Below are 17,803 nucleotides of genomic sequence, written 5' to 3'. Positions count from 1 at the left end.
TCACTGTAATGCGCTGTACACAACGCGGTGGGCAGTTGATTCATTCAAGAAGATGTTTGTGTTGGTGTTAAACTATTGCATGAAATTTTGAACCATTTATACAAAGGATTTATTTAAAAGAAGAGGAATTACATTCATATTTCTACCAAATAAGTTACATTTACCGACAGAGAGTATTCTGACATTAAAATTCCGCTGACGTCCATTGTCAGCTGGCTGATTTGCATGTCAGACGAAACATGGGCGAAAAAGTGATAGATGGTATAGAAAAGATAGACCTAAACGGTAAAGAAAAACCCAAAATTATTATTATTGGTGCTGGGATATCAGGAATAGCAACAGCTGATACATTGATCAGGGCAGGATTTACAGATTTCAAGATTTTGGAGGCCTCGGGGCGAACAGGAGGACGAATATGGACGGTTGATATCGGTAAGTTTGTCATGAGAACAACGCGTGATAACCAATCTTGAAGTTTGTTGATGTGTATGTTATATGTATATTGTTTTTTACATTAGTTTAATATTTTCATTCGATATGGTTTTAATATTTTTGATTAAACGAGATTATGAATGAAGGTCGCGAAAGGACGCACGTAGACACTTCGAAAATGGCCAATAAAAAGGACTTTATTTATAGATTTGATAAATTTAGGCTTGGAAATGAAAGTAAAGATCCTGGTTTTATGTAAGGAAGTGTATTACGTATCATACAAAAAGTTTTATAATTGTAAAATATAGCAAAGCCAAAAAGAACCTTTTGTTTGTTTGTTTTGAAAAGATCTAGGCCTAGACTGGCTAGAGGCATGTAGGGATCTGTAGAAAAAACTTAATTATGTACCAGATTTGTCTTTAAAACTGATTGTAGTAGAAGTTTTATACTCCTGGCAGTGGTATGCCAGACAAAAGAGAGAATTTCATTGCCCCGTGTCTGTAAAATATTGATGATCCAGATCCAACCACAGGCAAGTTGTAGTCAGTGGATTCTCTCAGGGTATTGATTCATCAAGGGAGATACTGTGTAATTCAGTGTAATGTCGTAATGTTTGGTAAACAACTTTAAACTATGAGTAAACAAAGAAGATAAAAGAGAAACTAGGTCCTAGATTAAAGACAGAGATGATCGCACTTTGTGAACTTTTAAAAATAAAAACTCTTCCTGCACTTTTATAAAAGATGAATTCATTGATGTGGTGCACTGTCACTTCAAAGAAATTAAAAGACAAAGTCCAAACAAGTATAATTGTGATAGATGTACTAGAGTTATTAGGAATAACATATGAAAAAGTAGTGTTAAATTGGACAGATTTGGTAGTTTTTACAGTCAGAGAAGTGACTTAAAATGTGTTTTATTTGGCCCTGTCAGGTACCCTCTGATATCTACAGAACTTCACATCTTTGATTTGAAAAACATAGATCTTCAATTCTGATAAGTTGAAAAATGTGAGGAATTTGCCCCATTACTAAAAAATTCAGTATATGCCAATTGTAATGATTGATAGATTTTTTTTCTGTTGGAGGGAATCTCATTCTGAGGTTTTTTTTTCATTTGTAAATTATGTGACATATTATTTATCTAACCATGCATTTAACATTGCAGTTCAACAGAACTTCTGGTGAAATAACCTTGTGTATTAAATCACAATTATGGTTTAAACATGTTAATTGCTAAACAGACCATAAATTTGTTAGCTTCTTGCTACAAGCTAGTGCTCCCTAAGTCTTTTCTCCATCAGACATCATAATTAATTTTATAGATTAATAAGTATGTTCCAAATCGCTTTGATATAATGTGTGAATGTCGAAGCTAGATAGCTAAAAATAATTTGGGGATTTTCCAGTAAATGTTGACAATCTGGAATTAATAATTTAATAATTAGCTGTATGATTTTTATTCATCCATTGGGACCAATAAATAGCCATAGAATTTCATTACTAGTGCAAAAAAAAATATATTAACAAAATATGAAACTATATACATGTATAACAAACTAATTGTGTGGAACCATTATAATCAAAGATGAGGTGGCAATACAATAGCAGATTTCTGTCATTTGGTGCTCCAAAACATCATTCTTGAGCCATTTTCATTATTATGCACATGCATCTCTGATTGACTCTAGATACTAAGTTCTAGATACTAAGGCAAGGTTATTCTTGAAATGTGTTAGGCAGTTAGCTATGGTATTACCGTATGAATGATTTTGGAAAAAAGTAAATGCACCATATTGAGAGCCAGAATATGACCTGTGGTAAAGTCTGTTATATTGTATCATGAGAGCCTCTGGCTGGCCTTCACACCAAATGTGATTGGGGTCATACCTGTATGTGTTTCTGTGTGTATGTAGGTCAGTTCTGAGGTGTAATGTGTCAAGATCTGTCAGACACTGTGCTGTTTTATATGTATTGCCATGTATTTAAGTAGATGTGAAATAAATGAGTGATCCCCAGTTCTATAGTATTAAATTGGTTGAGTAGATGTATATATGACCAATGCTTAAGCCTTTGCTGCTGCATTTCAATATTGGAAATCAGACTCCTCGAAATCACTGTTAGATGTACATCACATTTGATCTGACGGAGTCAAGTGATATGGCGGACCGTTTTCTTTTTTTTTTTTATCAGACCAGATACATGCACCTTATTTTGACTCTGAGAAAAGAATTTAAGTATCAGCAACAAATTGTCCTTTATTTTTTTCAACAGCTTTTGATCTTGCAAGTTTTTTTGTTACAATTGATAGAGAGTCTTTTATAAGAGTCATAACTTAGCAAGTTTTATGTCTTTGCTTACTGTTGCTGTAACAGGGATTTTCCAATCATTTTTGGGAATGGGGCCCAGGCCCTTGGATTTGGGAATTTTATGACAATTTATCACTGGGATATTTTATTGTATGATGTTTTTCAGGAAATAAATACTTAAGATGAATAAAAATTGATCTTTTACTTACTTATTCAGAACTATGAATTAGAGAATTGATCATTATAATAAAGTTTTACCCAAGATTCTTCAAAATTTTGTTCATTTCATTCAAATTTCCAAACCTAAACATGTTTGTATTTTGTGAATTATTTTCAGGTTACCTTCTTGAGTTCTTCTTCTTTCAAAAATTGAACATAGGCAGTTCATTTTTGGGAAAAAGGGAGGGGTTTTACAATTGGGAATGGGGCCCATATTCAGCCCTACACGGGGTAGTGGAAAATCCCTGTGTAACAAATTGAATTGACCATCTTCACCACGTCGTACATGCAACCATCTTTTCTGAGTTTGTGATCTTCAGCTACACATCCCAATCCCCACCTTTTATAAATTTGCATCAGCATGATCAGTAGCATCAATTTTTTCAAATGGTCATTTGAAATGACGTTTTCTGGAAAGTAATTGGTCCAGACAAATGTTTACTGCCTTTTGCAGGTCCGAAATAATTTTTTTTTAAATAGAAACCCCTTTCCATAAGGCCATCTGTAAATAATAATTGCTTGCACCGGTTCTCTCCCTAATCTGGGTTAAAAAAAAAGGGGTCAGTAGGTAGTTGGAAAAAATATTTCCAAGAAAATTTCAACATACTTGTGTATGACTATGTAAATTTAAAAAAAATCATGATTTCCTGGAGGTTAAAATAAAGTTGTTAATTGGGCCATTATGATTTTTAGCCAGTCTGATAGTTAAGTGAGAGTCTGAGAAAACAAACAATTTTTAACTCACCAGAATTGAAAGCTGAGGTGAGCTTTTCTGATCAAAATTTTTCTGTTGTCAGTTTTTAGCTCACCTGAGCCGAAGGCTCAAGTGAGCTTTTCTGATCACATTTTGTCCGGCGTCCATCTGTCTGTCTGTCTGTAAACTTTTCACATTTTCGACTTCTTCTCAAGAAACGCTGGGCCAATTTTAACCAAACCTGCCACAAAGCATTCTTGGGTGAAGGGGATTCAAGTTTGTTCAAATGAAGGGCAACACCCTCATTCAAGGGGAGATAATTGGGAATTAATGAAAATTTGGTGGCATGTTTTAAAAATCTTCTTCTCAAGAACCACCATGCCAGGAAAGATGAAACTTATGGGGAAACATCCTCAGGTAGTGTAGATTCAAGTTTGTTCAAATCATGACCCCTGGGGATAGGGCGGGACCAAAATGGCCGACTAAAGTTTTACATAGAAATATATAGGAAAGTTCTTTAAAAATCTTCTTCTCAAGAATGACAAAGCCATAATTCATCATATTTATATGGAATCATCCTCAGGTAGTGTAGATTCAAGTTTGTTCAAATCTTGACCCCCGGGGGTAGGGCGGGGCCACAATGGCCAACCAAAGTTTTACATACAAATATATAGGAAAATTCTTTAAAATCTTCTTCTCAAGAATAGCAAATCCATAATTGATCATATTCATATGAAAGCATCCTCAGGTAGTTTAGATTCTAATTTGTTCAAATCATGACCCCCAGGGGTAGGGCGGGACCAAAATGGCCGACCAAAGTTTGTTCAAATCATGACCCCGGGATAGGGCGGGACCAATGGCTGACCAAGTTTTTACATAGAAATATATAGGAAAATTCTTTAAAAATCATCTTCTAAAGAATAGCAAATCCATGATTGGTCATGGGACTACTTTTGGATTTAAACTTTTCAATAATAAACCAATTTCTACTTTTTCCTAGCCACAGTGCTCAGGTGAGCGATGTGGCCCATGGGCCTCTTGTTTTTTCTGTCATTCTCTTTGTAAACATTTCACACTTTAAATACCCTTGTATTAGCAGCTTGTTTGATAGTAGCCTTTCTCATTATAATTAATGAGATGTTGTAAAACCGAAAATAAAACAATACTTTTATGTTTTATTATTTTAGCATGTTTTCTGAATTCATTAATCCTAAATATTAGCACACTGATTATAGCATACACAATGCTGACTCTGGAACAAAATATTCCTAGGTGTCAGACTTGTGAAATTTTCAACCTAGATAAACAATATTTTCTGTGTGTATTAAAAAAATTCTTTATAAGACGTGTTAGATGTACCTGCATTAGCATCATACAATCTATAGAAAAACAACAATTGTAATGATCCTTTCCAAAAATACCCAAAATGTGTAAAAATCAATCGAATAGAGCAAAAGTGGCACATTTGCATACAATCTTAATTGCTGCTGCTTAACATGATTTTTTTTTTGTTTTTCAACTAAATAATAATGGGATTATTGCAATTTTCAGATGAAGGTGAGAAAGTGGACCTTGGGGCCCATTGGATCCATGGCATAGAGAGAAACCCTATCTACAAAATTGCTGATGACAATAACCTTCTCAAGCTACGTCATGGAGACAAAGGGCTGCGACATCGCAATTGTTTTGTCACCGAGGAAGGCAAAGAAGTTAACGAAAAAGTGGTCAACTCAGTGAATCTGGCTTATGGACAGCTTATCATCCAGGCTGAAGATTTCTATCAGAGCAACATCCCAACAGAGGAAGAAAATGATAGTGTTGGGGCCTACCTCGAGCGCGAGTTTTCCGAAAAACTGGAGAAATATCCCAATGGAGACCGACATATACGAGAGTTGGTTTTTAATCAAAGGAAACTACTGGAGTGTTGTATATCGGGCTGTGATAGACTGGAGGATGTCTCGCTAAGCGAGTTTGGTGGTTATGAGGAACTGCCAGGAGTCCATTACTCTATACCACCTGGCTTTGAGGCAGTGTTAGAAATCCTTAAAAGTTCTATTCCCAAAGACAACATTTTGCTCAATCATCCCGTCAAGTGTGTCCACTGGAGCAGGAAAAATTGTAACGAAAATGACTACAAAGTGATGGTAGAATGTGAGAATGGGGAAATGTTCTATGCAAATCATGTGATTGTAACGGTATCACTAGGGGTGTTGAAGGCTGCTTATGACCGCATGTTTGATCCTCCTTTACCTGAGGAAAAAGTAGGGGCAATAGACCGTCTAGGGTTTGGAATCGTAGATAAAGTAATTCTAAAGTTTGACAAACCAGTGACTGAACAAGATATTTTCCGCATTGAATTGCTTTGGGACGATGAGAACGTTGATTGCAATGATTTGAGACAAACATGGTACCGCAAAATTTACTCCTTTGAAGTTTTACATGAAGGAGTTTTAGTTGGTAAGAAATAATACAATCTACTACATGTATATTTAAGAGAAACAATTCTAATTGTTTCCTAGTTTAACAAAACACACACACAATCAATAGTCTAGAAATTAATGTTGCATTTGAATACTGAATTCTCTCAAACTTTTGTCAGCATTTGAAGAGGGTGAATCTTTCAAATTTAATAGGCATATATAATGGTACATACTTCACCACCATAAATTTGCCATGGAATACAGAGTACTGATGCATCATTCAACTGTATTTTTCATAAACTTGTATTAGTATTTGGTTTTGGTATAATAATTAAAGACTTGAGTAGGTCCAAGTTTTTCAAATGATAGACGAAAGATAGAGAAAAACATTTGGAATGGCATAACAGGTGATGATTTAAAAGCACTACCAGTACTTGGTATTTTGCACCATCATTCCCTATAATTTTAATTAAGCCATTAAAGATGTTTTCGCTATAATATATTTCATATTAAGTCAAGCAGTAGATATAAATCATTATTGGCAAACTGTATAAAATTCACATTTCAAGAGAAGGAATGTTATGATACAGGCAGTAGTTACTGTGTGTCGGGAACCTCAATAAAACTGCATCAGATTTTATACATTAGGAGAGGGTGAATTAAATTCAGCATTTGTGGCCTCTAGAAAACATTTAAATGTTAGTTCTAAGGAGTGCAGCAAAAACTTTTAAAAGATTATCTCTTCTGAATATGCATGTAGTCTGTACTAGTTTTTCACCAGTACAGGTTTTCTGTTGCTATACTTTGAGTAAACCAATCTTGTGATTATTTGAAGCCAATATACTTAACCAGTTGTGCACTTTAATACTTAAAGAAACATCTTGAAAGGGGTTTATAAAAATGTATTATTATTAACTGTCCTTGAGGAGTTTTAATGAACACAGGAAGAATTTTAATTATATTCAAACCCTTGGTTCTGATGTTATTCTATGCCATGGGGTTAAGGAAATATTCACACTCAATTAGAATTATACAAGGCTCTAAACTATTGTAGTGTGACTGTGAAACAGTCATATACATCATGTACATATTACGTGAAATTGTGATCTTTTCAATGATTATTGGGTTCTGTTATCATGGTTATGTTTTGCTCCTGGTCATAGTTGTACAAATAAAGGGTGAAAACTCAATAAATTTAATCAGTGCATCATGTCAATACAACTAGTAGAGAGTATAACTTATACTATAGACTGGTATAAATCATGTAAAATATAATAATCTAATTCTTCTAAACTTACTTTAACTATCGTAAAGCAAAGTTTAAAAAAAAATCATCTGTTGATAGAAATAGTTGAGAAAAATGATAAATGACACAACAGATTTATCTTTGTACTATCGTATACAGGTACAAGTGAATAAATAAGGTACTTTTTGAATCGTAAATTTATGAAGATGACAAGAGTCCTGTTTTCAGAAACCTTTTGTAATGACAAATTGTGTACATGAATAATTAAACAGACTAATGTAAATTTAGCTCTCTGAAGGCTGTAAATATAAACCTAGTGACCCCATAATACTACGAGGAAAAAACACTTAATAACACATTTCTATGAATCATTGAAAAATGGAAATTTCAAGGAAGACCAAATAATTGATTAATCATGTTAAACTTTGGAAAGTTTATAGATAATTTTTTGTCTCTTTCAAACAAGATTTGATTTAAAAAAAAAAAAAAGAAAAAAATTCTAAAGATAAAAAATTCTGTGAAAATAATTCAAGTGCGAACATTGTTTAGGCCAATCCCATAGGATGTCCTCCACTCTGCTTGGAGACCGTGACTTCCTGTGGAGTCTATACTACACTTCCTCCAGTATAAATATATCTCCGTCAATGAAAATAGCCTTTTATATGTCAATGATTAGACAGCCATTGATATTCCTCTTTTTGTTTTTAACATGAATGTACTTATAAAGATTTGGTGTAGGTTACCACGGACACAGTTGCAAAATACTCTATCGGTTCCCAAGTAAACATCTGGTACACAAAGAATCAATACACACTGTTGATAACATGTAGGAATGTAAAAGAATGATCTCTAAACCATTTGTTGACAGCACATATATGACTGGCCTTTAAAATTCCTCTAGCAAGGGAGTGTTAATTTTTAAAAAGGGATCAAACAAACATGATTACAATAATACATCTCTTAGTCTGAAAGTACACCAGGTTCAGATAAAAGGACCCCAAAGTTTTTTTTTTCCTTTTACATTTTTGAATAAGGCACTGTAGATATATTTACATACATGTAGGTGCTGTATAACGTGCATAATTTTCGTGTGCAGTCATAAAGATTTCCTGTGAAATTTCATTAAAATGTCAGCTGTTTAGGTAGTTTGCAAAGCAAATGAAATTTAAAAATGATTACAAAATCCTGTAAGTTGAAAGTATTACAGTCACTGAAAAATAAAGATCTGTGCTTACAACAGTTCAGTGCCTATTTAAGCATGTCAAACCTTATGGTACTTGATATTGTAGTTTTGATTACATACTAGGCATGTTGATGTAAAGAAAAAAAATACATAAGTGGGTTCTAAAAGGTAAAATAATAATTTGACCTCTATCGGCTCAAGTATAACTTTTGTGAATCAGGAAGAAGGCAGGATGAGTGGTGAATTGTATATCTTTTACAGTTTATAGACTGACAGAATCATTCATTTAATAATTTGATATGTTTTTAGCTCACCTGAGCCGAAGGCTCAAGTGAGCTTTTCTGATCACATTTTGTCCGTCGTCCGTCCGTCCGTCCGTCTGTCTGTCTGTCTGTCTGTCCGTCCGTCTGTCTGTCCGTCTGTAAACTTTTCACATTTTCGACTTCTTCTCAAGAACCACTGGGCCAATTTTGACCAAACTTGGTACAAAGCATCCTTGGGTGAAGGGGAATTTAAATTGTTAAAATGAAGGGACCTATCCCCTCGCAAGGGGAGATAATCAAGAAAAGACAAAAATAGGGTTGGGTCATTAAAAAATCTTCTTCTCAAGAACCACTCGGCCAGTAAAGCTGAAACTTATGTGGAAGCATCCTGGGGTAGTGTAGATTTTAAATTGTTCAAATCATGACCCCCGGGGGAAGGGCTGGGCCACAATGGGGAATCAAAGTTTTATATAGAAATATATAGGAAAAATCTTTGAAAATCTTCTTCTCAAGAACCACAGGGCCAGTAAAGCTGAAACTTATGTGGAAGCATCTTGGTATAATGTAGATTCTAAATTGTTCACATCATGGCCCCCGGGAGAAGGGCGGGGCCACAATGGGGAATCAAAGTTTTACATAGAAATATATAGGAAAAATCTTTGAAAATCTTCTTCTCAAGAACCACTGGGCCAGAAAAAGTGAAGCTTATGTGGAAGCATTCTGGGGTAGTGTAAATTCTAAATTATAGGAATCATGACCCCCGGGGGAAGGGCGGGGCCATTATAGGGAATCAAAGTTTTACATAGAAATATATAGGAAAAATCTTTGAAAATCTTCTTCTTAGGAACCACTGGGCCAAAAAAGCTGAAACATATGTGCCCATGGAAGGATCATGGGGTAGTGTAGATTTCAAAATGTCTAAATTATGATCAGTGGGGTAGGGTGGGGATGCATTATGTATAACAAGGGGGAAATCTGGTAAAGAACAGAATGGTCAAAGCTTCTCAGGTGAGCGATGTGGCCCATGGGCCTCTTGTTTAAAATTTATTTTGAATAAATATTGGTCAACAGAGTATATAAATATAGTGTACATGTTACATAGCATATTGTACACTGAAATGGTGGTTCATCTCAGATACTTTATAAGTTTATATACCTCTTCGATACATCAATGCTTTCATCCAATACATTATACCAGTCTAGACGAACTCCAAAAACGGCGTTAACGGAAGTGAGAATTTCAGTCCAGAAAAGACTCCAAAAAACGAGTCCACGCATGCACAGTTATATCAAAAAACGGTGAAAAATCGTGAAAAGTGGGCTCTTATAAAAAGTGCTTTTGCAAAAAATTGGATTACCTTGCAATGATGTAAGTTCTCAGAAATGATTAATAATTAATGTTTTTATAGAACGTATTTGTTAGAATTTTGATTTCATGTGCAAATAGTTTTTAATTTCAAGTCGAAGTTGACCAACTACGAGGTTCAGCCAGACCTCGTACAAGTAGGATACAAAATACAAATTAAACAGTCTAAATCTTATGAAAACATCTCTGTGGTTGATAATTTGTTTGCAGTGACTAAGTTAGTCATTTTAGAACTACTTTTACCGATTTAGAAGTTTTTTTGTAAGTAAGGGGCGCTGGCGAATTTTCAGTTGTTCGAATTTCCTCTGTCTTTCATGTCTCTCGTGTACGAATGAATTTCAGCATGTTTAGAGCAGCAATGAGCAACTGCATTGTAAATACATCTTACCAATAATTAAAAAAGTACTGAATTGATGGTTTTAATTATAAATAAGAGTCGATCAGGTGACAGTTACATGATAATCCATTCAGTTTCCACATTTTCTCCGTTCGGTTGCTTTTTTGAAAAAAAGTTCACGTTTCAAGTTAGATCAATTACAAAGAAAAATAAACGTTTGGGAATTAAATTCATGATAAAAGGGAAAAATATGTAAAATTGAACAATATAATATATATGTTGTAACTGTTAAACAATGACCGAATGTTACCCATTTGTAATATTCTGATATTATTTCGTCATATAATCCTCTATGACATCTGAATTATCATCATCGCTATTTACCTAATGTTATCACATATGAACGGATATACATGTAATCCTGAAAACATTTTTAGAATCATAATCTATCAGTTTAAGAACTTTAAAAAATCATTCTTTTAAAATTAAGGTAAAAAAAGTCTTCTCAAAACGAACCTGTTAATATCTCTGCTCCGCCGCGAAAATTGTGCGGTTTTTCATAAAATAAATATGAACTAAGTGTCTTAGAAGTAAAATTTAAGCATCTTTATAGTAGGAATGGCATAAAATTTAAATCAAGGGGACAATAAACTAAGTTAGGAAATTAATTCTTACCAACTTTATTGAATCCGATGTCGTATATCCCAAATCACTATCATGCAAGAATACAGAGCGATAAATAAGTCAGTAACCACTAAATAATTTAATAAGTGCAATTATTTTTTCAACAAAAATTAAAATCCAGTCACAGTTTACTAAATACAGCCATTATTCGGTCGTATTTGTGGAGAAAGCGAACGACAATCCATCGTTTGTTTACATTGGGAGCCATTTTGTCCCAATGCATGACGGAGCCAAAGACTTCTTTTTTGGAGTTCACGCCATTTTTGGAGTTCGTCTAGACTGTATACTGACCAAGTGCTTAAATTGATATTTTATATAATGTGTCTTTCCCCATGTATATAGGCCAAAAGGCTAATTAAATGCTTTCAAATTGGTACATTTCTTAATTATATATTAATATAATGAATTTCTCCATTGTATACATTGCTGTATGACTGTATGGTTAATTTGATATTTCAATTCATTTCTCCATATCCTGTATATTGTAATTTTTCTCTCATATGACATGTTTTGACAGCATTATATATCTTGTAGGCTGGCTGAGTGGGAAGGAGGCCCTATACATGGAATCTCTTACAGAGGAGCAAATAGCAGAGGATTTAGTGGAGGTCCTCAAAAGATTTCTTCAAAAAGATGACATTCCCAGCCCCAAGAAAATCATCAGGTATCTAAGCTTTTATCTTATAAACAACAGATTATCAACTTCTGGTATTAATTTGTTAAAGTAGGCATTGTTTGCACCCAATATATTGACCTTTTCAAGATTATATATAGCATATTTTGTTGTTGGTTACATTGAATCAAAATATTTTTTTCCTGAGAAAGCATCAATATTAATCAGGAAATAATAAAACCTGGACATTTATCTCATCAATATAGCATCTGCCAAAGGTGTAATGTCCCCTAAATTGTCAAGTTTGCTAAGAAGAAAGAAAGTGTTCTCTACGGGTTTTATCAGGGGGTCAAAAGGTAAAAAACCTAGGAGTTGATGGCATCACCAAGTTGATAAAAATGGCAGATCTCTACTTAGTGCACTCTGAGCATGTTAATAGTTCATGCAGAAAGTGCCTCCCTTCCTTCAATTTTCATCATCATAAAAGCTTGTTCATTGTAAGATTATCCCCCACTCCTACATTTTTCTTCAGATGTACAATAGTAAAATTCTTTATTAATGACAGTATTTCTGAGCATTTTCGATTTGACAACTGGAACTAACTACAGTAATGTTTTCTAAGAGGCTAAATGTATACCTAGACAGATTATGTTTAAAACTGCAGCACACAGCCTGTGTTTTTTTATGAAGCTGTGGGCCATGACACTTGGTCATATATGTATATATTGCAGCGGTGTGAATGGGAGGTCAGATGTCGAGCGAACAAGGACCTTTAACCCTCCTCAATCAATATTTAGGCACGGACTAAGGATTTCTTGAGTCTGATGGAATATAGCAGAATTGCATGCATTGTTATGGTATAAAGTGGGGGATCTGCAGATTGCATTTGTTCCTTGCTTCAGTGCTCGTGTAGTTTGCCTAGTCATTGGTTGAGAAAGCAGCCAAAAGATGATGTTATTTTAGTTGAGATTGGAAAAATTGATTTTCGATTGCTGAAGTCATTGCCTTCCCTTCTGACAAGGTAATTTATCGAAAGGAGCCTGACTCGGGTCTATAGAATAGATAACACCCAGGTGAAAGGGTTTCTTTCTAGGCACCCAGTATTCAGTCAGGAAATCAGTTAAGCATTAGTCTAATTGAATCCACTCATATTTGATTAAATATGGAGACATAATAACCAGTCACCTAGACTGTACAATTTGAACAGTTTACATCACATTGCCCAGGTGTATTGTGCAGGAGAAATTAAGTCAAAATGTTCCTTGTTAATATTGTCTGGATTTAGGTGCAAAATAACAATATAAAGCATATCAACTGTCAACAGCATTCCATTCTAGAAATAGATCTAAAGGTCTCAGAAAGTTGATGATATATTGTAAAATGTTGGGAGGAAGACACTGATATGACCAATGGGCTGACCTTGACCTTGGCCTCAGGGTACTAGTTTGACCTCTGTAATCTTCCACTGTCCTTAGTTTATAGCTGTCATGATTTACACACCTCTAGTTCAGATAATGAGGCCCCTGCTTCACTGAGGAACAGGTGACCAATCAGCTGATTTACAGGTAAAACTGGGCCACTCATTTCCCCATACCTTGTATGATTTTCCTGCAGGCAGCAGTAGAGTTGGTTGTTAGAAATGAAGGAACTAACCTTCAATAACAGGTTTATTGGCTGCTGATTAGCAGGCAGCAGGTTTTTGCAGCATCATGCCTTTAACATTTATATCTGAGTGGAGATACCACATGCATTCCAGGGCCTATTATGTTCATGATGCAGAGGATGAAGAGTAATGTTAGCTAAGTCCCTGATGCCAGCATGTTTTCTTGATTTTGTTCAGGAATATGAAGATCTTAGTTCTTCGTAAAGTAAAATAAGTGGCACTAATGCAGTTATTCAAAGCCATTTTCTGTAACCTTTTCTTCCTTTCCAGCATGTTGATTTTATAGAGCCTTTTGTCCCTAAGGAAAACAGAGATAACTTTCATGCTATTCACCAGGAAGTGGATATGATTTTATGTTTTTGCATTGGAATGAACTTGAATCTAATAATTATGAACACTACAAGTTTGTAAATACCACATAATTGCTAGCTTTTTGTAAACAGAAGTTCAAACTGGTTTGTAAATCAGACTTGGAGAAATCTAGGTCATTGGTTCCACACCTGCATTTAAGTGTAGATGTACACAACAGTGGCAAAAATAATCAATACTTCAAGTGACCAAGGTCCTAGCAATGTTTATTTGGGTTTCGAGATCAATGGTTGGCAGGGCCCAGACAAAGCTTTGGCAATTTTACAACTATCGATATATCAGGAGGTTAAGCAGGCCAAGAATTGGGGCACTGTGCCAATATTTGTAATTAATATAATACCTGTATAAGGTAGCAGGTATATTTGTCACCTACACCAGGTGACCTTCTGACCCTGCCATAGAATAGAAACAATAACATTTTTACCAGGAGAAAAAAAAATTACAGAGTGGTTCAATCCCTTCGGACGCAATAAAACAAATGAAAGAATTTTTTTTAATAATACTTTTAAGATACTGTAAGAGATTGGAAATGGTAAGCTGTGTTTCAATTTATTTGTTACTTATAGAGCTGAGTCAAACAGAGCTGCTGATGAGTCAAGATATAAAATAGGCTGAAATGCTAGATAACCAAATTCTGGATTCAATTCCCTGGCCTATTTTCTAAAATGTTTTCTAGTTTCTTTCATAGTACAGTATCTAAAACATCAATGTAACTACTGTGAAGTTATTGTTTAATGAAACACAAGATTTATATATAATGGAGCATTTTGTCTTCATTTTGATCGTATATATAAAACCAGTCATGCATAGTTGAATATCAACAGATGTATGTCTGTCTTGTTTGAAATGGCAAAATATGCTTACAGCAGCAGATTACAGAGATACTACAAGTCAGTTTGTATATGTAGTGTGGGGTTTGTACTGAGTGTTTGGATCTCTTTACAGGACGAGATGGGGAAACAACATTAACACCAGAGGGTCCTACAGCTTCATCCAAGTGGGGGCCAGCATGTCAGATATAGATGTCCTGGCAGAACCACTGACTGGCACAGAGACAGAAAAGGTAGCACACAAAATATACATAATGATAGGCCCAGGGTGGGGAAAAGTATGCATAATGATAGGCCCAGGGATGGGGAAAAGTATACATAATGATAGGCCCAGGGATGTGGGAATAAGTATACATAATGATAGGCCCAGGGATGGGGATAAGTGTAGGATTAGATAGAAGGAAAACAACTCAGACCTTGGTGGCAGACAAAGTAAATAATCATGAGAAAATGTTGAACAATTCAAAAAGCATTGCATTAATTCAAGTGTTGCATACATAATGTCATGAGGTGTATAACTATTCATACAAATTAGATAATGGTACTAAAGTAGATTTGGTAAATATATATATATATAGAAATATACATAAACCAAATGGGTGTCTCCCTGGCAGCATCTCCATTTGTTAATCTATGCATTGCCAAATACAGGAATATTAAAGTAGACTAAAGATTTTCTAAATTTATTTTGCCATAATCTTGAGAGATCTGATTTTGACCTGTAAATAAGTAAATATTTTGTGACACTAAGTGTTAGTATACCAGAATAAATATCTTGGGAATGATCTTGGTAAAATAAATCAACAGATTTCAACCCATAAACCTGTCTATAAGTTCCTATCTTATTTACAAAATTTTGAATTCCTGTACATATGGTAGGTGATCAGTGAATGTCTTTGTCCTCTCTGCAGAATATGTGTCTAATAAAAATGTCAGGCCTCTCTCCTTAACACAGAGCATCAAAGTAGAGTAGACATGCTAGTAGAGAGAATGAGTTTTATTTCTTCCACAAAGAAATTGGACATTTTTTTTTTTGGTCTTTTTTTTCAGCCACAGGTATTGTTTGGAGGGGAGGCAACTCATGAATGCCACTACTCGACCACGCATGGTGCCCTATTGTCGGGGATGAGGGAAGCCAATAGGATCATCAAGCTCTACTCCGACTGATTGTCATGGCTCTCTTCAATTCCTTCCAGTCTACTCTGTATTGCCATGACAACATATTGCAGTATACTGGATATGTTAGATATTGTTTTTCTCTGCAATTATTTTCCTAGTCTATAGCAGATATTTTTATTGGCACCATAAAATGGACTTGATTGATGAGTACTTGTGTACTAACTCAGTGAGAATACCAGGTAGTTTAATTGTGAGCCAGGGGATTGTATGTTGTATTTTACTTTTTTAATGTTTGCATCAAGGGATAGATTATCATGATCTCAGCTTCTTCAAAAGAGTTAGGGAAATCACAACGCACAAATTACATCTTGCCGTTGACAGCACAGAAAGCTTAGGGTTCTAGGGAGGCTTTTTTTTCTACTTCACTGCCAAATTTTAATAAGGATGTTAATAGCTAAGTATCTATCAATTACACAGAAATATTAAAGGAATTTAAATCATCTGATGAGGTGATCTTGGGTGTTCTGAGAAGACAAGTATTATGTATAGGGGAGTAGATTTACTTTGTTTTTGTATGGATATTATTATTATATTTTTGCTTTGCTGCACCATCAGTTTTGAATTTGCAATTTGTTGATTTGCTTTTTAAAAGCTGATTTTGATATTTCATTCAGGAAATCAAATGTTTTTTTTTTATGTTGATCTTTATCAGTTTTTAAAATGCACCTTTTATAGACTCTACCTCTTTGTGGCTGAATGGAAAAACAGGTTATTTGTATCATGATATCACAGATTATTTATTGATAAGTGTTAACCTGTCTGGTCTTTACTGGATAAATAGGAATCAGCAGTAGCTTTGACATCATTAGACACTGTATCTTCAGAGTAGTAGGGTAGTAGGGCCTGAAAGAGGAGGTGTGTGTGTGTGTGTGTGTGTGTGAGAGTGACAATGAGTGAGCTGAACATTTTACAGTCGTGTTTTTACAAGTTTAAATGATACATGTTTATTCTTCTTACAGTGAAATGTATGGTATAATTTTGTGATTGGGAACATGTGTAGGGCTGTCATTATACCCGAAATGTACCCTTAGGTGTAGCTAATTTATGGAACAATTACATTCAAATGTGTTGGAAATTTTATCTATAAGAAAGTTAATGCATTAAGATATTGTTAATTTGTCTCCAAATTTTATTGAAAAAACTATATTGTATTTTACTGTGGTGCATTTGTATAGTAGTGTAGGTTTTACTAAAAAATGGCGTCAAAAACGAGAGATTTCTTAATACATTGCAATTATAAGGTGATTTAAATAATATGGTACAATTGTTGTCTAGTCAGGAAGCTACTTTAAACTAGTTAAAATGTTGCTATTTCAAGATTAAATGAAAATATTCTTTTTGTTGTTGAAAATAATACAAATCATTAGCTTTTATTCCATTAATTACCCGAACCGAAATACCCGAAACCGAACCTAAAAAAATCATTGACCCGTGACAGCCCTAAACATGTGCTATTATTATACCCTGATGTGTATGCTTAGGTGTAGCTAATTTATGGATGAAATCATACCTCAAATGTGTTGGAAATTTTATCTATAAGAAAGTTTATGCATTAAGATATTGTTAATTTGTCTCCAAATTTTATTGAAAAAACTATATTGTATTTTACTGTGGTGCATTGATAACATATATCTTCCTTGATATAAATTGTATTTATTCAGAAAACAATGGAGAAAAAGTATGAGTAAATTTGTTTGACAAAATCGTGGACAAAAGAACAAATGAATAATTACTCGTCCAAACTTCAGCAAATCTGTTGATGAGATTTAATGTAAGGATCAGATGAAAATTAACATAAATGAAGTGTGACTGGTTCATTTCTGCTGACACAGCAGTCATTGTCATGTTTATGTACCAGGTATTCAATAAAATAATAAATCACACACTTGGACTCGGGTTTTAAATGTACCATGAGTCTGTTTTTCATAATTCTGTATTACAATTTAATCCTGAGTGATGTATCAGACTCATTGTCTTAACCTGAGTGATATCAGACT

General features: G+C 34.4%; 1 protein-coding gene across 1 annotated transcript; it reads left to right on the top strand.

Moving 5' to 3' along the window:
• The first annotated feature begins 1 nt into the window (after position 1).
• On the top strand, positions 2-16,808 carry LOC134231322 (spermine oxidase-like). Its single transcript, XM_062713258.1, has 5 exons — positions 2-432; positions 5,205-6,110; positions 11,687-11,816; positions 14,743-14,860; positions 15,678-16,808. The coding sequence occupies exons 1-5, from the start codon at positions 240-242 to the stop codon at positions 15,792-15,794; spliced, it is 1,464 nt and encodes a 487-aa protein (XP_062569242.1). The 5' UTR covers positions 2-239; the 3' UTR covers positions 15,795-16,808.
• Positions 16,809-17,803: the final 995 nt, after the last annotated feature.

The sequence above is a fragment of the Saccostrea cucullata genome, unplaced genomic scaffold (genome assembly GCF_032062105.1).
Source record: "Saccostrea cucullata isolate Sc308-1 unplaced genomic scaffold, CSIRO_AGI_Scuc_v1 ctg32, whole genome shotgun sequence".
NCBI classification, from domain to species: domain Eukaryota; kingdom Metazoa; phylum Mollusca; class Bivalvia; order Ostreida; family Ostreidae; genus Saccostrea; species Saccostrea cuccullata.
The sequence above is the reverse complement of the archived record's forward strand: the minus strand, read 5'-3'. Positions and strand labels throughout refer to the sequence as shown.

Bases quoted from the DNA above. Each gene is read 5' to 3' on its own strand.
- LOC134231322 (XM_062713258.1), top strand. From the start codon at position 240: ATGGGCGAAAAAGTGATAGATGGTATAGAAAAGATAGACCTAAACGGT. The intron at 6,111-11,686 runs GTAAGAAATAAT...TATATCTTGTAG, and splicing joins ACATGAAGGAGTTTTAGTTG to GCTGGCTGAGTGGGAAGGAG. The intron at 11,817-14,742 runs GTATCTAAGCTT...ATCTCTTTACAG, and splicing joins AGCCCCAAGAAAATCATCAG to GACGAGATGGGGAAACAACA.